General features: G+C 40.5%; 2 protein-coding genes across 29 annotated transcripts in view; one reads left to right on the forward strand and one right to left on the reverse strand.

The window, feature by feature from the left end:
- The window catches only part of DCUN1D3 (defective in cullin neddylation 1 domain containing 3), a 42,186-nt gene extending 34,104 nt beyond the window's left edge, over positions 1 to 8,082 (forward strand). For all 24 annotated transcript variants that reach the window (XM_086692861.1, XM_086692874.1, XM_086692872.1 and 21 more), the window contains one exon: positions 382 to 8,082. In XM_086692861.1, coding sequence (XP_086548987.1) covers positions 382 to 865 — 484 coding nt within the window. In that variant the 3' untranslated portion in view covers positions 866 to 8,082. The remainder of the gene's footprint in view (positions 1 to 381) is intronic.
- A 2,932-nt stretch (positions 8,083 to 11,014) lies between these two features.
- The window catches only part of REXO5 (RNA exonuclease 5), a 40,265-nt gene continuing 27,332 nt past the window's right edge, over positions 11,015 to 23,947 (reverse strand). For 2 of the 5 annotated variants that reach the window (XM_086692834.1, XM_025916791.2), the window contains exons 14-20: positions 20,153 to 20,257; positions 19,531 to 19,668; positions 16,823 to 16,915; positions 15,979 to 16,195; positions 15,561 to 15,748; positions 14,474 to 14,592; positions 11,015 to 11,281 (exon numbers count right to left, since the gene is read on the reverse strand). In XM_086692834.1, coding sequence (XP_086548960.1) covers positions 11,200 to 11,281; positions 14,474 to 14,592; positions 15,561 to 15,748; positions 15,979 to 16,195; positions 16,823 to 16,915; positions 19,531 to 19,668; positions 20,153 to 20,257 — 942 coding nt within the window. In that variant the 3' untranslated portion in view covers positions 11,015 to 11,199. The remainder of the gene's footprint in view (positions 11,282 to 14,473; positions 14,593 to 15,560; positions 15,749 to 15,978; positions 16,196 to 16,822; positions 16,916 to 19,530; positions 19,669 to 20,152; positions 20,258 to 23,947) is intronic. The other 3 variants (XM_086692835.1, XM_025916792.2, XM_086692836.1) reach the window with 3 other exon arrangements.

Genomic DNA, 23,947 nt, shown 5'->3' on the forward strand with positions numbered 1-23,947 from the left:
TGTCTGGGAGGGGAGTCTGCAGCTTAATTACTTCTGCCAAATGGGAAATAGGGCATTGAGCAGGAGCCTTGAGTTTCATCTTTGGAAAGATGAGTAAGTGAATGAATGAGCCACTATTAGCTGTCTACCATGTGCTAGGCACTGTTAGATGCAGTTGACACGTATTAACTTGTTTAGTCCTCACCAAACCCCTAGAAGTTAGGTGGTAATCTCACCATTTGACAGATGAAGAAATAGGACTAATTTAATTAGTGGAGGAGCTGGAATTCAAATCCAGGCCATCCAGACTCAAAGCCATGCTCTTAATTACTATGCTATATTGCCTCTCAGCAGATGATAGTGTTTACAATTATTAATTGTGCCCCTTCCTTCCTGTTGCAGGAAGGAGTTTTTTGATGGCTGCAAAGCAATAAGTGCAGACAGCATTGATGGGATCTGTGCACGGTTCCCTAGCCTCTTAACAGAAGCCAAACAAGAGGATAAATTCAAGGATCTCTACCGGTTTACATTTCAGTTTGGCCTGGACTCTGAAGAAGGGCAGCGGTCACTGCATCGGGAAATAGCCATTGCCCTGTGGAAACTAGTCTTTACCCAGAACAATCCTCCAGTATTGGACCAATGGCTAAACTTCCTAACGGAGAACCCCTCGGGGATCAAGGGCATCTCCCGGGACACTTGGAACATGTTCCTTAACTTCACTCAGGTGATTGGCCCAGACCTCAGCAACTACAGTGAAGATGAGGCCTGGCCAAGTCTCTTCGATACCTTTGTGGAGTGGGAGATGGAGCGAAGGAAAAGAGAAGGGGAAGGGAGAGGTGCACTCAGCTCAGGGCCCGAGGGCTTGTGTCCCGAGGAGCAGACTTAGTGGCTCTATCCCAGGAGCAGCAGCAGCAGCCGCAGCAAGGATCTGCCTGCTGCTCTGTAGCCAACTGAGGGATTGGACCTTTCTGGAAATTACTGAAGATCCAGATATTTTCTACTTTACACCTTTCTCTGCCTTGTATCTGAAAGGGCTCTAAAATGCTGTATCATGTTTTAGGCACTTTCTTCACTTTTTGGTTATTTTGGTTATTTCTTTTTTTGGGGGGGTTCCCCCAAAATATTTGAACCTGGCTACATGTTGTGTATCTTTTTTTTGAAGCCTTCAGATAGAATAAGCCTGCCATTTCTTGCACAAATTAGATTTTTTTTTTTTTTTTTTGTGGGGGAGGGTATAGAGCAGGGAGGGGGGAATGGGATGGTTAGGTTGAATTAACATTACAAGATGATACAGTGCCAGATCTCAGTTTTGCATATTCTGTTTTTCAGGGCAGGTCTGTACTGTGTGTAGTGCTGTTTACATGGTTGGATTTAGGTTATAATAATTATTTTAAAAGATTTACACAGAATTGAATAGCAGTGTTAACTGTTAACCATATTGCATTAATTCCCAGGCGATTTAAAGCTCTTGGAGAGCCAAGGCCAGCCAAGAGCATTTGTAGTCTGGTGACAACCCCCTTTTAAGCTAATTTATCCGAACCCCTTTTCTTCACTTCTTGCTCATTCCTTCTTTGACCTATTTCATTTCATGTTGCATTTATCCATCAACATGCTGCACCTGTCAGTCAAGTGAGCAGTTTTTTTTATACCACATTGTACTGAGAACCACTTAAGCATTGAATGCAGAGAAAGCAGTGCTACCTCAGTTTTGCTGGAAGTAGACTTTGATAGTTTTCTTTTTTTTTTTGATGAATTTTCTGTATTTTCATGTTGTAGGTGAAAATACCTTTTTTTTTTTTTTTTTTTCATTTGCCTTGGAGCCAAAGTTTCTGTTCCTGGTGGTCGGAAAACTGTGCCTGCCGGCCAACTGACTTGAAGGAAAACTGTGGTATGGAGCTCTGCTTGAATTTTTTTTTTTTTTTTTTTAATTTTTTTTTTTGATTATCATCAGCTTACTTGTCTGGCAAGTGCAGAAGCCTGGGACTGGCCTGAACTCTGCCAAACAAATATAGAAGTGTATTTAATAGTTAAACTTGTGCCCTTTCCCTTCTTGCTGCACCCATGTTGTCACTTAATCCCCAGGAGTTATTTATTACCTTCTTTGTTAATGTCAAGCTCATTTGGGGTAATGTGATAACTGTTTAGGTTTACATGACCCTCCTCTCTTTTTCCCTACCCCCAAATATGTATATATACATATATAAGATATGTATATATTTTACCTATATAAAATATATATATATACACATATATGTATCTATATTCCTTTATTTCTTTGCCTGCTAAAACTGGCCATAAAAGAGGGAGCTGCCTTCAATATATAAAGCATAAGAAGAGTGCCAGGGAATGTCATAAATGGAGGCTTTTGAATCTGAATTTGGACCATTTTCACTAAAGAGAAGATGAATTTTCTCAGCCCTTTCCTCATACGAGGGAGGGCCAGTTCCCCAGACTCCTTTACGTGCTCGCTCCATAAGGTCTGCTTTGGCCATACTGCCACACGGGAGCTGACTCTGGTCCTACCCAGTTTCAGTAGAGGGTCCTCTTGTTATTTTTCCATTTAAAAAAACGGCCTCAAAAAACTGTACTGGAAGGGTGGGTGGCAGGAACTTGTATAGTTCAGCTTCCAACACTTTGGAATAGATTGAAAAGGGAATCTTTTGAATAAAAACTTTTAAAATATTTATACTCTTGAGGTAATGAGAGTTTGTCTATTAAACATTTGGAGTTTTCTTCCCTAACTACTCCCATCTGCCTCCCAGGTATGTTTCTCAGCCTGGGCAGAATTTGCTTATTTTGAGTTCCTTTATTAGTAGCCTATGGCTCCAGGCTCCCATCTTTCCAAAGAGGATTATTTAAAGAGTTTCTGCGGTCGATGTTTTCTAAGATTGACAATGACCTAGGAAATGTACTTGGGCGGTTGATTTTTTTTTTTTTTTTTTTTTAAAGCCCCTAAACCTTACAGTTGCTTCTTCTAGAGGGCTAGAAGAGAAACTTTCAAATCAGCCACAGCAAGTTAGCAGTACTGCTGGAAAGCTGAAGAGGGTCTCAGGCCAGATGTCTGGCTTTTGTTCTAGCCTAAGACACAAGTTCCTTGAATAAAGAGAGTTTTTAGGGGCCCATTGGGTTTTGTGGGCTTCACTGTAGTCAGGGTGCCCAGACTGAGGTCTTAAAGGGGGAATGCCTTTTTATCCAGCCAGTCTGCGACCTCTAGTTTTTCCTGATTCTGGACTGGGTCAAGGTTGAAAAGGGAGAAAGGCAGGCTGCTTCTCCTAGTCCGGTAAGGCTCTCTTCTTAGATGACAAGGGTATATGGAGAGAAGTGCACAAAAGAGGGAGGCACTGAGGATCCTGAGGACTCTGGAGAAACTGGATTCCTTTCCCAGCCTACAAGGTAGCATTCCATGCATGAGGTGTACTAGACTGGGTGGATTTTGTAAATTAACTATTCAGCCTCCCCACCCCCCAGAAAAGGGCCAGTAAAGAAATTATTTTTGGTTATATTTTTAATGATGTATTTGTTACAGAAATGCAAATGAGAAACCAGAAAAGGGAGCTGTTAGGGAAGGACTTAAAGGGTCCTTCCAGGTTTGACTTCATGATGCAAGGAATTCAAGCTTCCACAGTAGCTCTGCGCCAATGTTTGACTACAGGAAAAGCAATTTTGCAAAAGGATCAAAGATGGGTGTGTATGTAGGATTTGTAGTCATTTCTGGGAAGTGAAAGGTCTCTGGTCCTTTTAACCTAGAAACAGGTTTTCTGTTTAATGGGTGAGCAGTAATTGTGTGGAAGAGGCCAAATGCGTGCCCCTCAGGTAAACCAGTGCACTCTTCACTTTAACAATGTAACACCAGGGTGGTGTGAAGAGGGGCAGGATATGGATGCAATTTTGAAAATAGGCAAATATTTGAGGGTAACTACAATACATTGAATACGTATTGGGAAATTCTTGGTTTTCAGCAAATGGCTGAGTTTGTGGTTAGTGATTAGAAAGCTGTATGAAATGAAGTGTTGCTTCATTGAAATGCTCTTCCCCCATCCCTGCCATATTTGAATGTATCATTAACCCCACCTATTGTAATGACTTTGCTGTGCTTCAGCTGGTTGCCTCAACAGTATTTCCTTATCTGTGCCAGATGTGCTCACATCTGTGAGATGTGAGATAGGTCCCAGACACCATGTCTTCCCTTCTGATAAGAAGTATTAGAGCTGGGTAAAGATCCCAATTTCAACCAAGCCCACAGGCCCAAAGAAATCCAACTGAAAATGTACAGGGCAGTGTTTTTGACATCAAAACTTTCCTAAGGAAGGCACAAACTAGCCTTCCTAGGAAGAAGGGATTAAGCCACAAAGTATTTAATCAGTCTTTGAAACAGTCTTGATTTCCCAGAGGTTGATGCCAAATTCAGCCCTCATTGCTGGAGCCTGTAGGATGTGGGACTCCATAGTTCGTGTGATGGCCTCAAATACTATACACTATGCCAAATTGCATTAAACAATAGTGGGAAATTACTGGGATAAGGACTTGGGTCTAAAAGTTGAAGAACCAAAATATCCGTACTTAGGACTTTGGTTTGCCACATTTAAAGTGAAGTCTTGAGTGTAGTGAAGCCCAGAAGTAGACCCAATTATGCAATTATAAGGGCTGGAGAGAAGATGCTGCTAGGTTTGTTTTGTTTTAGCTGCCTGCTTTCGCCTTTTTCTTGTGTCTCTAATGTTTGATTAGTGATGACTTGAACATCTTGGCAACTGACAAAGGTCTTCAGTGGTGGACTCTAGCAGTATCTTGTTTAGAAAGGACTATTAATAGTACAGTATGTTGAGACTCACTTGAGGACATTCACATTGATCCTCAACTTACTCCATAATCTGTTTTTTGAATCTTATAGGGTGGTTCCCACTCACCCCTTTCAGAATTTATTCCTATAAACTGTAATTATAGCATATATCCAGTTTAATCTGGACTGGGGGCCGTGTTTTAGTGAGGATCTGCAGGTGTTTTTTTCTTACTGAAAGACAGACTTGAGCACTGGTTGCAGACACCAAGATGATTTATATAGCTTTGAGTAACCGTCAGGTACGGCGGCATCACATCCTCCCTATTCCTCTTGGAAACTAAGCCTGCTTTCATAGATACCTTTTTCCACCATGCACCTTCCCTTCTTTCAATATAATCTTGGATAATGCCAAAGGAAGCCATTCAACAGAAGCACACCTCCCCCCCACCCACCGCCCCTGCCATTTATTCTGGGGGAAGTGTCTTCCCTCTGACTCTGGTCCCCAGCCCCGAATCTGTAATAAACTCCTCTTACCTGTTGCACTAATGAATATAATTCTAGGTTTCAAAGGGGGAATTTGAAGCAATAGGCGAATGGGGCTTGGATGAATTGGTCCTACAGATACCCTGCCTTAACCCACTGAGGTGATGAGTCCACTACTCATGTGACCCTCCACCTTTGTGGATTCCTCTTGGTTTGTGACCAGTCTGTCTGTTTCTTGAGGTTGTACAAACTTGTTGACAAAGGTCAATACTTTTGTTTGTATTCTCTGCACTGTTGCACTCTCCAAATGGCCCCTTGAATATTTTTAACTTGTTACACACGTTTTGGTCTTTGTCTACATTTTTCTTTTGATGTTTTTGTTTTTTTATTTGAAAGGTTACCTGCTGTTGGATTTAATAAATTTGTTTACTTGACTGTTGACAATTGTGAGAGAGAAAAAAAAACAAAACCAGTGACTTAATTCTGGGGCAAGATTTACCCACCAGGAGCCTCTTCCAACGTGATATTGGATAGCAGTTTCTATGCTTTGGAAAATAATCCAGATGGTACAGGATCCTCAGACTTCAAACATGGATGTTGACTTCCCATTCACAAACTTAAAGGCCTTTGGGTCATAATACTTGTAGGCAAAAGGCAAATGAGTCCTCAGAGGGCCACTACTTAAATAGTCTTACCAGAACAACTGATTTGGATTCCCATGAGGAACAAAAAGTGAATTTGAGCACTGTGCTAATGGATGGCTCCTACATCAGGTTGGCAGTGATTAAGGCAAAGGAGACCAGCTGAAACTGTCAAGTGCCACTGCTGTGTGACCTTTGGCAAGTTAGTGAAATTCTGAGTTTCCTTATACTCATCTGTAAACTCAAGAGACTATTTCCATCAGAGTGTTAGGATTTAAAAGAGTCTTTATAAAAAGCACCTAAATCACGTAAGTTTAAGGTTTCCAAAAGGATGTCAGGTGAGTAATGGCAAGGAATCCAGAGAAGAGGAGATGGGGGGGTTGGCATGATCACACATGACCTTTCACAAGTCACTACCCCTCCTGGGGGCTTAACGTTCCTCTGTGCCAAATTGGGGGGTGGGGGGATGGGAGTGCTTAGACTAACGTGATCCCTGATGGCTCTCTTTGGCTCATACATCCTAGAAGTCTGATTATGGTAGACCAGTTATGACCCTTAGCTTCCTTTCATTGTATTTTCTGTCTTGTTATTGTTTGTATTCAGGAAAGCTATTGGCCAGCCATCTTACTCACTTCTTTGATGGAGGCCCTAATGACCTTCCTAAAGACTTCCAGCCTCATGTTGGTATCTCCTAAAAATAAGTAAGTACAGTGGTGGGACTAGATGTGCTTTTGTTTTTCCTTTCAGTTGGAAAGGATTTGGGAGTCATGGCTACATCCTCTAGCTAGGGACAGGGTTATAGGGTTTCCTCAATGAACTGGAATTTTTTTTCTTCTCTTACCCTTATTACCAAGGTTAGCATCAGATGGAGGCTGGAAGGAAACCTAGGGGAGGAGTGGTGACTTTTTTCCCCTCACTTAAAGTGCATCTCCAAAACATGTACTTATTCCCCAATTGGCTCTTGGGCTTGTGTCTGCTGTGCTTTGGCCTTTCTGAGGTATTGAGCCCAGCCAGGGCCTTAACAAACAGAGGTTTGGAGAATTACACAGTGAAAGATACTGATTTGGGTGCTTATATAGAGCCTGGAGCTATTCAAAGTGTTGTTATGGTGCTATACAGCTGTATAGATAATATAGGGCTAAAATCCAATTTATTTTTTGATGAGGGGCAAGCAACTTCTTCACACCAGAGATGAGCTTAACTCTGCATATAGAATGGACAGTTCGTAGCAAGAGAGATAGAACAGAAGGTAGTGCTAAGGGTCCAGAGACGTACAGAAGAGTCACCCTAGCACTGGCCTCTTCTCTCTTCTCAAATCCAGTTGCCAAAAGCACATGGCTGGGTTGCCTCTAGAAGTCCTCTCTTAGCTCTGGGTTTTGATCTAGGCTCAAAAGGGTTAGTCTGCCTGGAAAGGAAAGGTAAGGGAGCCAGCCCAACTTCTCCCATTTCCTTTCCTTTGCTATGACTTCTCAGGAGGCCCTGTCTTTTGAAAGCCATAAGGCTCTTATCTGGGCTTAATATTCTTCCTATGTAATGTTCCAACCTTGATTCTCTTGCCTTAGGGGTGCTGAAAAAGTCCTAGTGAAATATGGCAGCAGTGCAGTCAACAACAAAGCATCTGACTGTAGTGTTGTATAATCCATGCTGATGGGGACTCTCCATGGCCCTGTGTTTATCTGGGGTGGTGCTGCTGAAATTGCTAGTATGTTAAAATATAGAGCTACAAAATGGTAAGGCACCTTTTGTAAGAAAAGACAGAAGAAAACAGTGACACAGGCTCTTGCATACATGGCCTTACATAGTAAAGGACACATCTTCCGTGATTGGGTAAGTAGAGATAGATAAATGGGTAAAATCTAAATATTTGGGGAAAAGTTGTCACATGCCAAAATAAATTACAGGAAGAATAAAAGTAAAAGTGTAAAAATTAAATTATTTAAAAAAATACATATACACACACACTTGTCAGTGGCTATTAATCTCTGAATCAAGACTTTCTAAATACAAGAGCAAATAGAACAAATCATAAAAGACTTCTAAAACTATCTTTAAAAAGTAGAAACATTTTTACAATAATAAACCAATGGGACACTGTACTTAATCCATAGGGAGACCTTAAAGAAAAACAACTGGCCAAAAAGCTTCTGAAAAAAATAGATGTAAATCTACAGGATATTCAAATAAATAGAAATTAAAGCTGTACTGAAAAGTTTTTTTTTTTTAATTTTTATTTTAACCTATCAAACTGGCAAGATTTGAAACAAATCCATGTTAGTAAACACAAGGTAAGAGCTTATATGGAATTAAAAAAAAAAAAAACCTTAAGTGTCCATACTCTTTAACCCAATAATTTCACTTCTAGGAACGTTTCCTCAAGAAATATTATCTGTCAAAGATGTTGTGCAAGGATATAATTGGTAGCATCAGTTGGGAACAACTTCAGTGTCAACAATAGGGGGCAGTTTTAGAAATTATGGCACATATCAACATGTTGGAATATTATGCAGCTGTTAAAATCTCTGCTTTTAAATAATGGAAAAAGTATGATAGACTAAAATAGGGGCAGTTGTTGACTCTAAGTGGTGGGAACAGATGTGACTAACTTTTCTGGATTTTCCAAGTTGCCATTAATTGGTCCTCTTTATAATAGGGAAGAGGTTTTTTACAAAAAGGGGGACAAAAGGAAATTGCACATGGCTAAGTGTCCTGAATAATTCTATGGGTGAGGAGGTTAGAAATTTGGGAGTAATATGTTCAAAGCCTAAACCAAGAGTTCTGTAAAAACTCTTGGGAGTTGCTTTTTTCCCCCCACAAACGAGAAGCTGCTTCTCCAGCAGCTGCCTTGGCAGCTCTGCATTGGCTGCCTAGAAGGGTGTGGGAGGAAAAATGCACAAATGCACTTATGAATGGAATGTGTGTTTTGCAAGAGGCCAAGTTGGCAGCTTTGGCTTCCAAAAGGTGGGAGCATCAGCTGAAAGAACAGAGTGTGCAGACTTGAGGCCTCAGAGACCTTATGGTCTAGGCCCAACTCTGCCGAGTTCTGGAGTTGGGGGCCCACTGGGAAACCTCCCATCCAGGAGAAGGAAATGATCTTGGCTATTCCTAGGAGCAAAGGCAGTGCTCTTGGCACATGGAGCTTCATCTGTTCTGTGATCCCACACTTGGAAAATGTTTCTCAGTAACATGTCATTTATTGAAGACTTAATGTGGGTTTTCCCTAATTTAATCCTCATAACAACCTTATTATGTTAGGTACTAATGTCCCCATTTTAAAGGTGAGGTAACTGAGGCTCAGAGAGGGAAAGTTATATATAGCCCACTATTCTGTCATTTTCCACAAGCTGGATCTTTGAATTTTCACAATAATCCTTAAAAAGATATGGCCTCATTTTATAAACTGTGGAACTCTACTCAGATGAGATTAAGTGGCTTGCCCAGAAGCAGAGGTTTGTCCATATCCAAAGGCAGACACTTAATTTGTCTCAGGACTGGAGTCTCAAAAAGTAAACAGCAGTTAAGCTTCTATAGCTTTGGAGCTCAGCTGGAGGTGGAGAAAGAATCCAGAAGCATTGTCAACTTCAAGATGGTCTCAGGGCCTCACAGTACACCTGGAGAGTTTTCCTCTTTACAAGGGAGCTTTATGTGTTGTGTCTCCATCCTAAATCAAAGCTCTTAAGTTCTGGCTCCTGGTTCCCAAGTTTTACAGAGGGCCAGCTCTTAACAGAAGTTAAAGGATTAAACACTGCCTTATATGCCCAACCTTGAGAGGTAATTTAAGTATTGTTGTTGTGAGAGTAATATATGGTAATTTAAAACCAAACACAGAAAAGCAATTGGTAAAACCTAATCTTCCGGGGCGCCTGGGTGGCGCAGTCGGTTAAGCGTCCGACTTCAGCCAGGTCACGATCTCGCGGTCCGTGAGTTCGAGCCCCGCGTCGGGCTCTGGGCTGATGGCTCGGAGCCTGGAGCCTGTTTCCGATTCTGTGTCTCCCTCTCTCTCTGCCCCTCCCCCGTTCGTGCTCTGTCTCTCTCTGTCCCAAAAATAAATAAACGTTGAAAAAAAAAAAAAAAAAAAACCTAATCTCACTAGTAAGAGAAAAACACTGTTCACATTTGGCATGCAGTCTTCCAGGTTTTGTTCCAAACTTAGGCATGTCTTGTGTACCTTTTTCTACAAACTACACACACTATTCAGTAACCCTCTATATTTCCTACAACATATATTGGGAATACATAATCACATCCTCACAAAAATCCCATAAGGTAGGTATGTACCATTACTGTCCCAAACACAGAAATGTTATTCAAGTTCATACAATATGTAGGAAAGCTAGGATTCAGAGTCAGTCTGTATCCAGAGGTCCACTTCCACTTAATAGCTACCAGGAATTCCACTGTGCTCACTCTGTGATATCTGCTCCGTACGTGTTTATGTGAAACTATCCTATTATGATAGGATATTCCTACAGAAGTGGAATTGCTGGGTCCCCATCTATGAAACAATTTATAAGGGTTTTGGTGTGATACATACTGTATACTGGATTAGTTCATCTTTTCTAGAGGGCAGCTAAGTATCTCTGTTTTGGAGTTGTGTGTGCCTGTACCCATGTCCTTTCCAACACAGAATGTTAATATTTTAGGAGGTGATAAAAAAGAAGAGCAGCTTTTACTAAAATTGAAGCTTCCAGTTCTAAGGGGAAGATCTGGTGTGATGGGGCCACCTATTGGTGAAGGGTGACACTGCAGTCTCACTGAAGGGAAGGAAGCATTCCTAAAAATGGAATTGGAAGGGTGCTTCCAGTGTTGGTAAAAAGCTTAATTAGTCTTCCTCTCTTGTGTTGGGGGGGAGGGTCTGCCAGATTTTCAGTTCAGTCTCTTTTTCCTTCAGTTTTTTAACAGCTGTCAATGAGAAAAGTGTGCCTTAGAGAAATTTGCTTCATAGATAGTATAACTTTGACAACCTGCATTAAGGGCTGAATTTTCTCCATACTGAAGTCCCTTTTCCTGGTTTCCTTACCTACATATTACCATTTAATAGGAGTGCTACCTAGGATGAGCATGTACTACAATTTCCACTGACACAAAGAAAAGTACAAACTGGTTTCCTTCCCTCACCCCATCTTAAGATCAGGAATGCTTGAATTGTAGGCATTTATTGAAAATTTGTACATGCCATATAAACGTTAGGACTAAACTTCTTAGGTAGTATACCATTTCCACAAAAGCTTGTCTGCTGGACAGAGAGGCTGCAGCCTGACCACATTCTCTGCCACTGTCCACAAAGGATGATAAATGGCACATGGAAAATAATGGTCAGACTCACGAACATATTTTTGGGGTGGTGCTTTCCTCTTCATCTTTTATTCCCATCAGTCCTAGGCCAGAGAATGATCCATGAGTGCTGCAACAAATGAGTGAAGATAGGTTTCTAATCCACAGGGTTGAAAGAATGGTTACAGACTCAGGTAAGAGGTGGTAAGTTATTTTGGATATATGTATGGGGCAGAGGACAAGCAGGGAGACAGTTTATGGAAAGCTGCCTACTGAAAATGATTCAACAGAAAGAATACTGACCAGTCCCAGAGGCCTAGAATCAATTCAGCTCTGCCATTTAACAGATGTGAGGCACATCTCAACCAAAGGTGAATAACCTCAAACTGAGGCTATTGTCTTCAACTATAAAACCATTAAATACTTAAATTAGGATCTCACAGGGCTTTTGTGAGGACTTTAGACAATGATTGATAAAATACATCATTTCCTCATATATCATACAGATCATTCACCATGTACCAAGCATTATTTTAAGCACTATATGCATTCTCATTTAATCCTCAAAAGAGCTGCTGTACCTAACGTAGGTACTGATGCAGGTACAATTGTTACATCCACTTTTCAGAAAGAACCAGGCTCATAGACCTAAAAACTCGCTCAACAAGTTGAGTGACAAAATAATGCATATTGTAAAACACTTGGTACAGTTTAGAATTTAGGAGTCAACATTTTAGTTCCCTGCCACCTTGTAGTGAATATTCAAAGAATTGGGTTGGAGGGCTGAGGAGCTATCCAAGGCAAATCAGGTGGAAATGAGCAAAAACAAACAGAATCTGTCACTACCTGATGTCTGAACTTATGCTAACAAGCACTAGCCTTTTGGGCATGGAAGACTGGAGCTTTGAGTGCTGGAGAGAGGCTCTGGAGTCAGACCATCAGGGTTCAAATCGTAAACTGTACTTAGTAGCTAGTTGTGCGGCCTTCAGCAAGTTGCTTAACCTGAACCATTTTCTCCACTTGTTAAATGAGCACTCAACAACCTCAACTGAAAACACATGTAAGCATTTAGCACAGTGTCTGACATTAAGGGTTTGATGAATTATGGCAAATATTGCAATATTTAAAATCTTCATTTTAGCATCTACTGGAAATACAAGGATTAAGAGTTGAGTCAGGCTCCATGCATGAGGAAGCCTACATTCTCTGCTACTCCTTCCTGTGCTTTTAACCCTTTCCCAGGGCATTGGGATCATGGAGACAGTTGCCAAAACAAGGCCCAGAGAACTTAGTCACACAGCAAGCTTATAGTTTAAGGAAATGCATGCTCAACATGGCTATAGAAATCAAGATGTAACTTAAAATTTTTTTTTGGGGGCGCCTGGGTGGCGCAGTCGGTTAAGCGTCCGACTTCAGCCAGGTCACGATCTCGCGGTCCGTGAGTTCGAGCCCCGCATCGGGCTCTGGGCTGATGGCTCAGAGCCTGGAGCCTGTTTCCGATTCTGTGTCTCCCTCTCTCTCTGCCCCTCCCCCGTTCATGCTCTGTCTCTCTCTGTCCCAAAAATAAATAAAAACGTTGAAAAAATGAAAAAAAAAAAAATTTTTTTTTTTTATTTTAATTAGGCTCCACGTGTGGGGGTTGAACTCCTGATCCTAGATCAAGAGTCACATGCTGTACAGACTGGATGGACTAAGCCAGCCAGGCACTCCCTTAACATGTAACTTTTAAAAGAAAGAAGTAACATCAGGTTTCCTTACTGTAGGCTTTTTGCTATTTCCAGAGTTTTTTCCTGACTTGTTAGATGTGTCTTTAGGACCTTTTGCCTTAGAACCTAAGCCTTTTTTGCTCCCTGACCACAATGATCCCTTCCTCAAGCTCTCATCCACTGTAGAATAATATCCTGGCCACTTCTGGAAGGAGAAAGCTTTGGCCTATTCTTAGCTTAGTTTACATACACAATGGAGAATCTAAGAATTCTACCTAGAACAGAAGACCCTTACTCTACCCCCACCTCCACATACTGGCTCTGACAAACTATCTCAAGGCAAGTCAGTCTGTTCTTCAGAGTCTCTGCTCTTAACCAAAAAGATTTTTTGGCAACTTATGGTCACCTTGTGCTGTTAACCTCCACAAAAGCCTGTTTAAAGTATATCAGTCTAAGATTTTTTTTTTTTTTTTAAATGTAAAGACTTAATGGCAGCTTCTGTTCCTCTCAAGCAATTCTCTCAAGCTGCCCAAAAGGTAGCCCATCTCACTAGTGGCCCTAAGATGCATGTTACAAGAATTTTATGACAGGAAATTAATGTCTGATCCCATGTTTTAATGCCTGAGGCATTCATGTTCTGCCATCTGGGACCTTGGGGCTGGAAAAGAATCCTAGAATGTCAAAATTTTAAGGAAATTTTTCATAAGTAAATACAATCTAGTGATTTTCAAACTGTTCAAAAGAGCTACAGCCCCCCTTGCCCCCTCCCCCAATATATATGCTCATCCAACTACCCACTCACTCATTCTAGAACTGCCTATCTTTAGCATTAGGATTTAACAGCAATTTTTCTTTAAAAATTTTTTTTTTCAACGTTTATTTATTTTTGGGACAGAGAGAGACAGAGCATGAACGGGGGAGGGGCAGAGAGAGAGGGAGACACAGAATCGGAAACAGGCTCCAGGCTCTGAGCCATCAGCCCAGAGCCTGACGCGGGGCTCGAACTCACGGACCGCGAGATCGTGACCTGGCTGAAGTCGGACGCTTAACCGACTGTGCCACCCAGGCGCCCCAGCAATTTTTCTTTTAACGAAAAGGTTTTATAGTTGGAAGGTTTGAAAAACACTGATCTACTCCAAATCTCTCATTTTACCAAAGGGAAATTGAGACCCACAGTGGGAAAGTGGCTTGACCACCTGTCAAGAGATACATGAGTGGCTTGACCACCTATCAGGAGAGCTGGGACTGGACCCAGAGTTCTGGTCCATTATTCCTCAGGCTTAGAATCAGCAAAACAGGTTCTCTTTGGCAAAGAGGGAGATGGTAGAGAAGGCAGGAACACCTGAAATGTGAGAAAGATCATATCTGGTCTAGGCCTTTCCCTAGAATTTTTTGACTTTTTACTCAAGTGGGCTTAGGCAGATGCCTCCTGTCCTATAGAGGCTGCAGGCCCTAAGACCTCTGGCTTTAAACTGGGATGAGCTATCTCCTTGTGGGGCTAAAAACAGTAATTGTAGGACATATACATGTAAAATGGATAAAGAGAACATCAACAAAAGGCCAATGGCTGAAGTCCAGGAGCCAGAATCATGAAGGGACAACCCTTCAGTCCTTACCTCTTGGTTCCTGGCAATAGGATGAGGCAGAGAGTGCCCGGGCTCAGGCTGTGGTAGAGCTTTCCTATCTTCCGGCCCCAGCGCCAGGCTGCTATCTTTGGGTGGTCCACCTTCAGAACCTACAATAAAAGTCATGTGTTAACACTCAGCCAGAGTACCCTATGCTCACCTGTGGAGAGGCTGCAACTTTTCAGGGTTTGAACTGTGAGGTCCCAGGAAAGGCTCTACGGAAATCCTCTATATGAAGCTAAAGCCCATACTTAAGGGTTCTTTGTCCATCCCTGCATCCCTAGTCCACAGGTCAGTTTAGTAGGAGTATTCTGTGTGGGTCTTCCAGGGCCCTGACTTTGGGGAACCACCTCACTAATGAGAGGCCCAGACTAAGGAGTCTGGCTCCTGTCATGAAGTATCTTTGTGACCTGGGAAAGTCACTCACCAGCTCTGGCCTCTATTTCTTAAGGGTGGGAGATTAGACTAGGATAGAGTTCCCCAAACTTCAGCCATTCACCTTCTATCTTCACCCTCTGCTTGTGTATCCCTCTAATATTTTTCTTTAACAGTGAGTCAGTTTGTTCCCTCACCTCACTGAAATAATTTATCTAGAAGTCACAGGTTCAGCGTGATTGCCGTGTATACTTTAGTGTTAGAAAAACAAGATCTTAATATATAAGTGGGGGGATAAAAAGTCCATCTATGACCACTAAAAATCATCTTGTATATGTAACTACACTTTGAGAAAAGCCTTGAATTACTAAAGACGTGCCCAGCTCTTTAACCTCCTCCTATGTTAGAAGGCCCTCAAAGTACCTTGAGAGCCATCTGGAGGATTAAAAGCCTGATTTTAGCAGGTATGGAGGAGGCAAAAGTGTAAGACATTTTGAAGAAAAATGTGTTTAGGTCTGGAAGAAGCTGGAGAATGAAATAAAACTAGTGCCAGGGAAGGGGGAAAAAAAAAAGCTCAAAGGCTTTAAGTATCACTTGAGCTGGACTCCTAACTTCCGTAAACATCAGAAGGCCAATCAATGCTTAGAGACAGTGAACCAAGACCGCTACCTTTTCCCTCTGACCCCAGGATTCACTCACTCACCTGTAAGGCCTGCTGCTCTGAAGGGGGAGGTATGACACGAACCCCTGGGGTCCTTCTTGATTCAGGAGGTATGCCCCTGAGCCAAGCATGGAGATGCCTGGGGGTTAAGGCATGCCTGCCTTTCAGCTTCCAGTCCTTGCCTTTGAGAATGTTGAGAGCCCTCTGGGCACTGCCAAAAGTTTTGAATTCTGAAAGCAAGAATACCCCCTTCTGTCACTAAGGGCCTTTAAAAAGCCTGGTCCCCATGGTACCCATCCAGGTTGGAGCTTGCCAGGGCCAGGAGAGGGCAGAATCAGCTGCTGGCCTGGTCCAGCCCCCTAGGAGGGCTTATTTGGTGAACATTTACCTTTTCTGACCTCACATTATCACCATCCCTAATCTCATTACCCCAAGATTACATTGTGTAGTTTAGACTTACTCAGGAAACAGTATTTTTTTTGCTTTCCACTTTTAAGATCTTTAGGCAAGATCACAGCTTCCAAGCCAAGGAAAATGTTGGACTGCTGCAATAGGTGTTCTTTAAAGGTTTGGTTCACTCCAGACAGGTATATAGTACCTCGGTTCTCAGAATCTTGTTCTAGCTCCTTCACAAGAGTGCTAGAGTCAAGAGTGAGCTCCGTCACAGGCCTCTGCACCTAACCAAGGAAGATGGTATTAGTGGTAGCAAGTCACTACTTCAACTTTGAGGCCTATTATATACTAGCAAGTAACTTAATTCTGCAGTTTCCTTATCTATATAAAGAGGTTAATGATAAATGCTGCAGAGGACTATGGTAGAGACTTCTGTATTAGATAAATAATACATAAATGAAAATATTTTTGTGTAAACTTACTCTCCTCCCTTTCCTCCTCCCCCGAACACCCTGCAATGGAAATGAATTCCCTGATTTCTACCCCAATGAAATTATTTGCATAAGAAACTTAAAGACACCATTTGATCTCTTTAAAAGTTAAAGGGCAGCTATGGAAAAACATCCAGAATAAGCCTTTTGAGGTCTAAGTAGTGATAAAGAGTACAAGGAAGACCCCAATGTAGCCCAGGCTGATTATGACAAGAACAAAAGCTGTCATGTTTTATGGTCACTGCTGGAAGAATGCTGGGCTTGGCTGAAGGCTTTCCATAACACAAAGTCTTGTGTTTGTTGGGCCTCTTGAGGGCATTTCTCAAGGTGGTGTTATACACTAGGGTACTGTAAATACAGGCCATGCTAGGTCAGGGCTGATTGAAGGGTGATGCTTTTTGCTTTCTCTGACTACCCTACCTTGATGCAGGTACTTTCTACCAGAATGCCATCCAAGGATTCTATGGCCAGCTGGGCAGCTTCCAGAACTTCATACTGAATACACAGATGTGGCTGCAGAAAAAACAAGATTTTATCTTTGCTTTCTAGGCTCAAACTATTAAAGAAGGCACTGGGAAAGGGCCCTAAACTACTGGCCAGAGCCATCAGAATAAATGTTCTCTTTGCTGTGCTGGGCTAGACAGTGATCGCAGATCACCTTTAGGTAAAATCACCAAGGTTCGTTAAGTGATTTCTCAGACAATAAGTAACCTTTATTAGTCATTTAAAATTGAAGCCTTCTCTTCCTGGGTGGTATCAGCAAAGCACTAATAAATCTTTAGTACCCAACTTGCTTTTCATATTATGTATTATGAACCACTAAAGTCTTCATTGCAAGTCACAGAGACTAATTTTGTCTTGTTAGCTTAATTTCACACAGGCACCTTTCTTATAAGCTTGGGGAGGTTAAGTGCTTCCACTGGATAGGCTGCATCTTCAAATTGACTGCTTTTCTGCTTAATGATTGAGGTATAGCATCATCATGGAGATTAAAGTGCTCCCAGAGAAAAGCTTCATGATACTAATTTGGCAACAGAAAATAAAACAATTGGACTTTATCAGAATTAAGAAGTACATCAAAGGACACTATCAACAATGTCAGAAAGCAACCCTAAGAATGGGAGAAAATATTTGCAAATCACGTATCTAGTGTAGACTTCATATCTAGGGGCGCCTGGGTAGCTCCCTCAGTTTGGCATCCACCTCTTGATTTGGGCTCAGATCATGATTCCAGGGTTATGGGATCGATCCCTGCGTCCTCTGTACTGAGCATGGAGCTTGCTTAAGATTCTCTCTGTCCCTCTGCCCCTCACCCTGCTTGCAATTGTTCTCTCTCTCTCTCTCAAAAAAAAGCATATCTAAAATACATAAACTGATAAAACTCAATAATAAAATATCAACCCAATTAAAAATGGGCAAAAGGACTTGAATAGATAACAGGTATTTCTCCAAAGAAGACATATAAAAGAGAGATAGAAATGCAAAAGGGAGACAGAAAAAATAAGTGTCAGCTGGAATATGGAGAAACTGGAACCCTTGGCACTCAGGGAATGTAAAATGGTGGAGCCATCGGGGAAACCAGTATGGCAGTTCCTCAAAAAATTATACATAGAATTGTCAATTTTGGGTATATACCCACAAGAATTAAAAACAGAGACTTAAATAGATATTTGTACATCCATGTTCACAGAAACATTATTCAGAGTAGCCAAAAAAAGGAAACCATCCAGATGTCCATCAACAGATGAATGGATTAACAAAATGTAGTACATCCATACAATGGAATATTATTTAGCTTTGGAAGTAATGAGATTCTGAAACATGCTACATGGATGAACCTTGAAGACATCATGCTAAGTGAAATAAGCCAGAAACAAAAGGACAAGTACTGTATGAGTACACTTATGTGATGTATAACAGACTAGTCAAATTCATAAAAACAGCACAATAGTGGTTACCATGTCTGGGGGAGAAGGACTGGAATTCTTGTTTAATGGGCACAGAGTTTCAGTTCAGAGTGATGAAAAAGTTCTAGATACATTCCAAAACCCCCAGTAGATGCCTGAAACCAGAGATAGTACTGAACCCCTGTATATACTATGTCTTTTTCTACACATAAATGTCTGTGATACAGTTTAACTTACAAAAGCACAGTAAAACATTAAAACAATAATAATAAAATATAACAGTACACTGTAATAATGTTATGTGAATGTGGTCTCTGTCTCAAAATACTCTACTGTATTTATCCTTCTTATGATGTCAGACAATAAAATGCCTACTGGTTAAGATGAAGTGAGGTGAATGACTTCCACAGGCATTGTGAGGTAGTGTTAGGTTACTACTGATATTCTGACGATACATATGTTAGGAAGAAGATCAAGTGCTTCTGGACTGTGGATAAGGAGGTACTACTGTACTTAGTAACAGAACTGTACATTTCAAAACAGCTAAAAAGGCAAATTTTATGTAGATTTTACCAAAAAGAAACAAAAATCAAGACTTCTAGCAAGAAATTACAGTCCCTTGACATATCCTTTTTATCCCTTAGGTTCATCTTTCCAGGGGATATTTCTATTTATATTTTTAGGTATAGGAAAGACATTAATAAAAGATTAGGAAAAAGCACATTTTAAATATCTAGGATTCTGTACTTAGACCACTTTGTAAGATTTTTTTTATTAAAAAAAAAATTTTAATGTTTTATTTTTGAGAGACACAGAATGTGAGTGGGAGAGGGGCAGAGACAGAGGGAGACACAGAATCTGAAGCAGGCTCCAGGCTCTGAGCTGTCAGCACAGACCCCGATGTGGGGCTTAAACTCACGGACCACAAGATCGTGACCTGCGCTGAAGTCATGCTTAACCTACTGAGCCACCCAGGTGCCCCATGGAAGATGGTAGATTTCTTGATTCTCAAAACAAAACAAAAAAATCAGAGGGTTGGCAATACTAGGTACACATCCTTGTGGGTCAAGAACTGCTTCATCAAACAGAGCATGACTCATACTCCAGTTGGTGACAATCAAGCTCACATCAGTAATATTTGTTACCTGAATGGCCCCAGTAGACATCTGAATTTCCAACACTAATCCAAAGGTGAAAATCTAAGTTTTCCTGTTTCATTACCTGATGGGTTTCAAGAACAAGAGACATTGACCGGACTGGGCCAAAGCTCTTAAAAAGCCTCTTCACAGCCCTGAGGTTGCAATTTTTGCTAAATGGCCCAGCATAAACAGTTGACATCTCTGTCCACTTGCTCCTCATCTATAAGAAAAACAATACAGCAAAGAGGTGAATGTGGTAAGAGAATTAAATGAAATCTAAAAAAATCGTGAGTCAAAACATGGGATAACTCTGATTCAAGAAATTTGTCAACACAAACACTTGCCAAATGCATAAAGATTTGTATACAAGGATTTCATGACCACACTATTTGGAACAGCAAAAATTTATAAAGCACAAATGATGAAAATAACAGGTATACAAATGGAATACTATACAGCCGTTAAAAACAAAGATTGTGTACTGACATGAAAAGATGTACATGATACACTTAAATGAAAACGTAAAGCTGCATGATAGTATACATAGTCTGATTCCCATTTTTATAAAAATGTGTTTTCCAAAATATTAATACAAAGAAAATGGAGAAATATAGAGCAAACATAATAAGGTATGCATTACTTTCCTTTATGCAGAGAGATTATAACTCATTTAGTAAATCATCTAGCACAACTCATTTACTTACCCTCTTGTTCATCTCCTCAGTGAGTTTGTATGAAAAAGGTTCAAAAGAGAACTGGACGATGCTGAAGGGAAACAGAGGGATTTCCACTCTGGCCTGCTCAAGAACCTGCAGAGAACAGCAAAGCCTGGATGAGGCAGGAACCTAGTGGCTCCTAGAAGTGAGCCACAATAATATGAACGAGGTTGCCTTTTTTACCCATATTAAAAAGCAATATGGGGCTGACTTTAAGGTCTAGAAGAAAATGGTGACCCCATACAACTTTCTAGAAAACAGTAAAGAGAATGATTAACATCACACAGGATTCATGCCTTTAGGATTACTAAGAAAAAGAGATTACTATAACCAAATTATCTCTAAGAAATAAGTTAAATCCCAACAGAGCTCCCACCATTTCATACTGTTAAAGCCTGTGAGTAAAGACAGCAAGGAGAGGAGGCTTAAAAGACTGGAAAGAAATCAAGAGGCATGGAAGTCTTAGATGAAGTACAAACAAAATCACCCCTGAAAAGAAAAAGCACAACTGAAAGCCAAAATAATGAACACATGCCACGAATTTGATATTTCACAACACTTGACTAAAGGGAAGAAGCTTGGCAGCCTCAGAGAAATGCTTTTGGGGAAGATAAGATCTATAGAGAAGAGGTAATCCCTCCTTAGAGACACTGCAGTGAAGGGAAAGAAGGAAATAAGGGAGGAAATTAAGGATCTTGGCAGAAAGATAATAAGACTAATGCCACCCTCTCCCAAGAGTATGATAAACTCCTTATTCTTTCCAGCACAGTATCATCCTCAAAATAAGCACTTAAAAAAAAAAAAAAAAAAAAGAGAGAGAGAGAGTGTGTGTGTGTGGCATCAGCAAAGTGCAATACAAGGAAGCTTCAGGCCCTTACTCTCCCACAAACACCAAGTTAGCAATATAGGCCAGAATACTTTTGTGTATTCTGTGAGAAACCAGTTGAGAAGCCACAGCATTTAGACCAACATATAATCAAGAAAGGATTCTATGGAAAGGAGTAAGAAAATTTGTGGTGTTTTGCATGCTCATTCATACCCCTCCCCCCATCCAACCTAGCACAGTACAACTCAGAGGAAACCTCCCCACACTGGGAGATTCAACATTTTGGCTTGTCTTGAGGCTGCCTCAGGGACTAGTTTCTGTCTCACTTGACTCAAAGCACTGATGGTACTGGCAGCATTGTTTAGAAATTCCTGAAAAGGAGTGATGTCAGTAAGGTCATAAAGTAGGAAGCTTCAGGCCCTCATTCTTCCACAAAGACACCAAGTTAACAATAACAAAGAGACCAGAATACCTTTGCAAGAACTCTAGAAACCAGTTGAGAAGCAACAGCACCAAGACCAACAAAAAAACCCAGGGGTTTCAGCAAAAGGGAAAGGAAAATATGCAGTTTTATGTGCTTACCTATGTTACTCCCCATCCTAGGAAGGATCCACTGGAGATCCTCCCACTGGATGGAAATAAGAGTGGACTCTGCATCCAATTTTATGGCTAGTCTAGGGTCGCTGAGGGACTAGTTTCTGTCTCACCTGACATAGAGAACTAACAGGACTAGGACTGGCAGCTTTGTTTGGAAGCCAGTGAAAGCAAATGCAATCACCATAGCACATTAGAGCCACAGTTTCATAGGCAGATGCCAAAGGGGGTAAGAGATTATGAGCATTGAGAAGAAACAGACAAGCTCCTTAGGGAATCTGAGATAACTAAAAGTACTCATGTAAGCTCTGAGAAGACACATCCTCAAATTGGTTTGAGAGGTCCTGGAACCTCTAGCTAGGCTATTTACCGAAAGTCTTCTGCTCCATGATGCCAAGCCATATGATGGCAGAGATAGTTGGTTCTTTTCCAAATGGTTAGATCTCAACAAAGAAGATCACAAGGCATACAAAAAATAGGGGGAAATGGCCCAAATGAACAAAATAAAATTCTAGAAACTAAACCTAAAGAAACACAGAATGAACTAAAAGAGAACAACACAGACAACTAATGGAAATCAGCAAAATGATGCATGAACAGTATGAGAATATCAACAAAGAGCAGCCATAAAAAATGAATGAAATCCTGGAGCTGGAAACACAGTAAGTGAATTGAAAAATTCACTAAAGGAGTACAACATCAGTCTTGATTAGGCAGAAGAATGAATTAACAAATGTAAACACAGATCACTTGAAATCATCAAGTCAGAGTAAAAAAAAAAGAAACAAACAGATCCTAAGATGGGACAATATCCAGAAGACCAATGTACATACAATGGAGTCCTGGAAGAAGAGAGAAAGGGACAGAGAGCTTATTTGAAGTAACAATGGCTGAAAACTTCCCAAATCTGAAAAAAAGAAATGGACCTTGAAATTCAAGAAGCTCAAAGAACTCCAACCAGGATAAATCTAATAAATCTAAAGAAACCCACACAAAGACATATTACAATCAAACTGTCAAAAGTAAAAATCAAAGACAGAATCTTGAGAACATCAAGAGAAAAGCAACTCCTTGCATAGGAGGGAACTTCCTTAAGATTATCAGTGGATTTTTCAGCAGAAATCTTGCAGGCCAGCAGAGTGGTGTGATATATTTAAAGTGCTAAAGAAAAAAAAAATCAATACTGCAGCCAGCAGGACTCTGCTTCAAAAATGGAGGGAAAAAAAAAAAAAAAGCTGACAGAATTCATTACAACTAGCCCTGATCTGCAGGAAAGGCTAAAGGGAGTCCTTCATGATGGAAGAACATTAGACAGCAACAAGACGCCACATGAAAACAAAGTTTCCAGTAAAGGCAAACACGTGGTCAAATACAGTAACCTCTATTACGGTAATCTTGGTCTATCAATTCACTTTTAATTCTTATTCAAAATTTAAGTGACAAAAACATGAAAAAATAACTATTCCTATGTTAATGAATATATAATCTATATAGATGTGATTGACTAATTATTAAATGCATTCACTTAATCATTTTCAAACTCTACTTTATTGGTAACTTTTCCTGTTTTTTTAATTTTTTAATTTGAATATAGCTGACATACAATGTTACATTAATTTCAGGTGTACAACATAAGTGATTCAACATCTCTATACATTATGCTACACTCACTACATTTATCACTGTACAATGCTAATACAATATCATTGGCTATATTCCCTATGCTACATCTTTTACATAAAGGTGCAATTTATAACATCAATAACATAAAATGGGGAGAGTGGAGCTTATAAAAGTAGAGTTTTTGTATGCAACTGAAATTAAGCTTTAAGATGTTTTAGGTAGTTGTAATAACTATAAACAAAATATTTATAGAATATACACAAAAGGAAATGATAAAGATATCAAAATATGTCACTACAAAAAAAAATCACAAAGGAAACAAAGGAAGACAGTAGAGAGGAAAAGAGGGACATGGCACTGGCATAAAGACAGACATCTAGAACAACGGAACAGAATAGAATTCAGAAGTAAAACCTTGAGTATATGGTCAAATGATCTTTGACAAAAGTATATAGTCTAACAAAATGGTACTGGGAAAACTGGATATCCACATGCTAAGGAGGGAAGTTGGAACCTTGCCTTACACCATCTATAAAAATTAACTTAAAATGGATTAAACACCCAAAGGTAAGGTCCAGAACTATAAAACCCCTAGAAGAAAACATAGAGGAAAGTTTCATAATAATGGATTTGTCAATGATTTCCTGGGTATGACATCAAAAGCACAGGCCACAAAAGCAAAAATAGACAAATGGGACTACTTAGTTCCTTAAAACACACAATCAGCAGAGTGAAAAGGC

This window comes from Puma concolor, chromosome E3 (genome assembly GCF_028749965.1).
Source record: "Puma concolor isolate L17-30 chromosome E3, mPumCon1.1.hap2, whole genome shotgun sequence".
In the NCBI taxonomy this organism is placed as follows: Eukaryota; Metazoa; Chordata; class Mammalia; order Carnivora; family Felidae; genus Puma; species Puma concolor.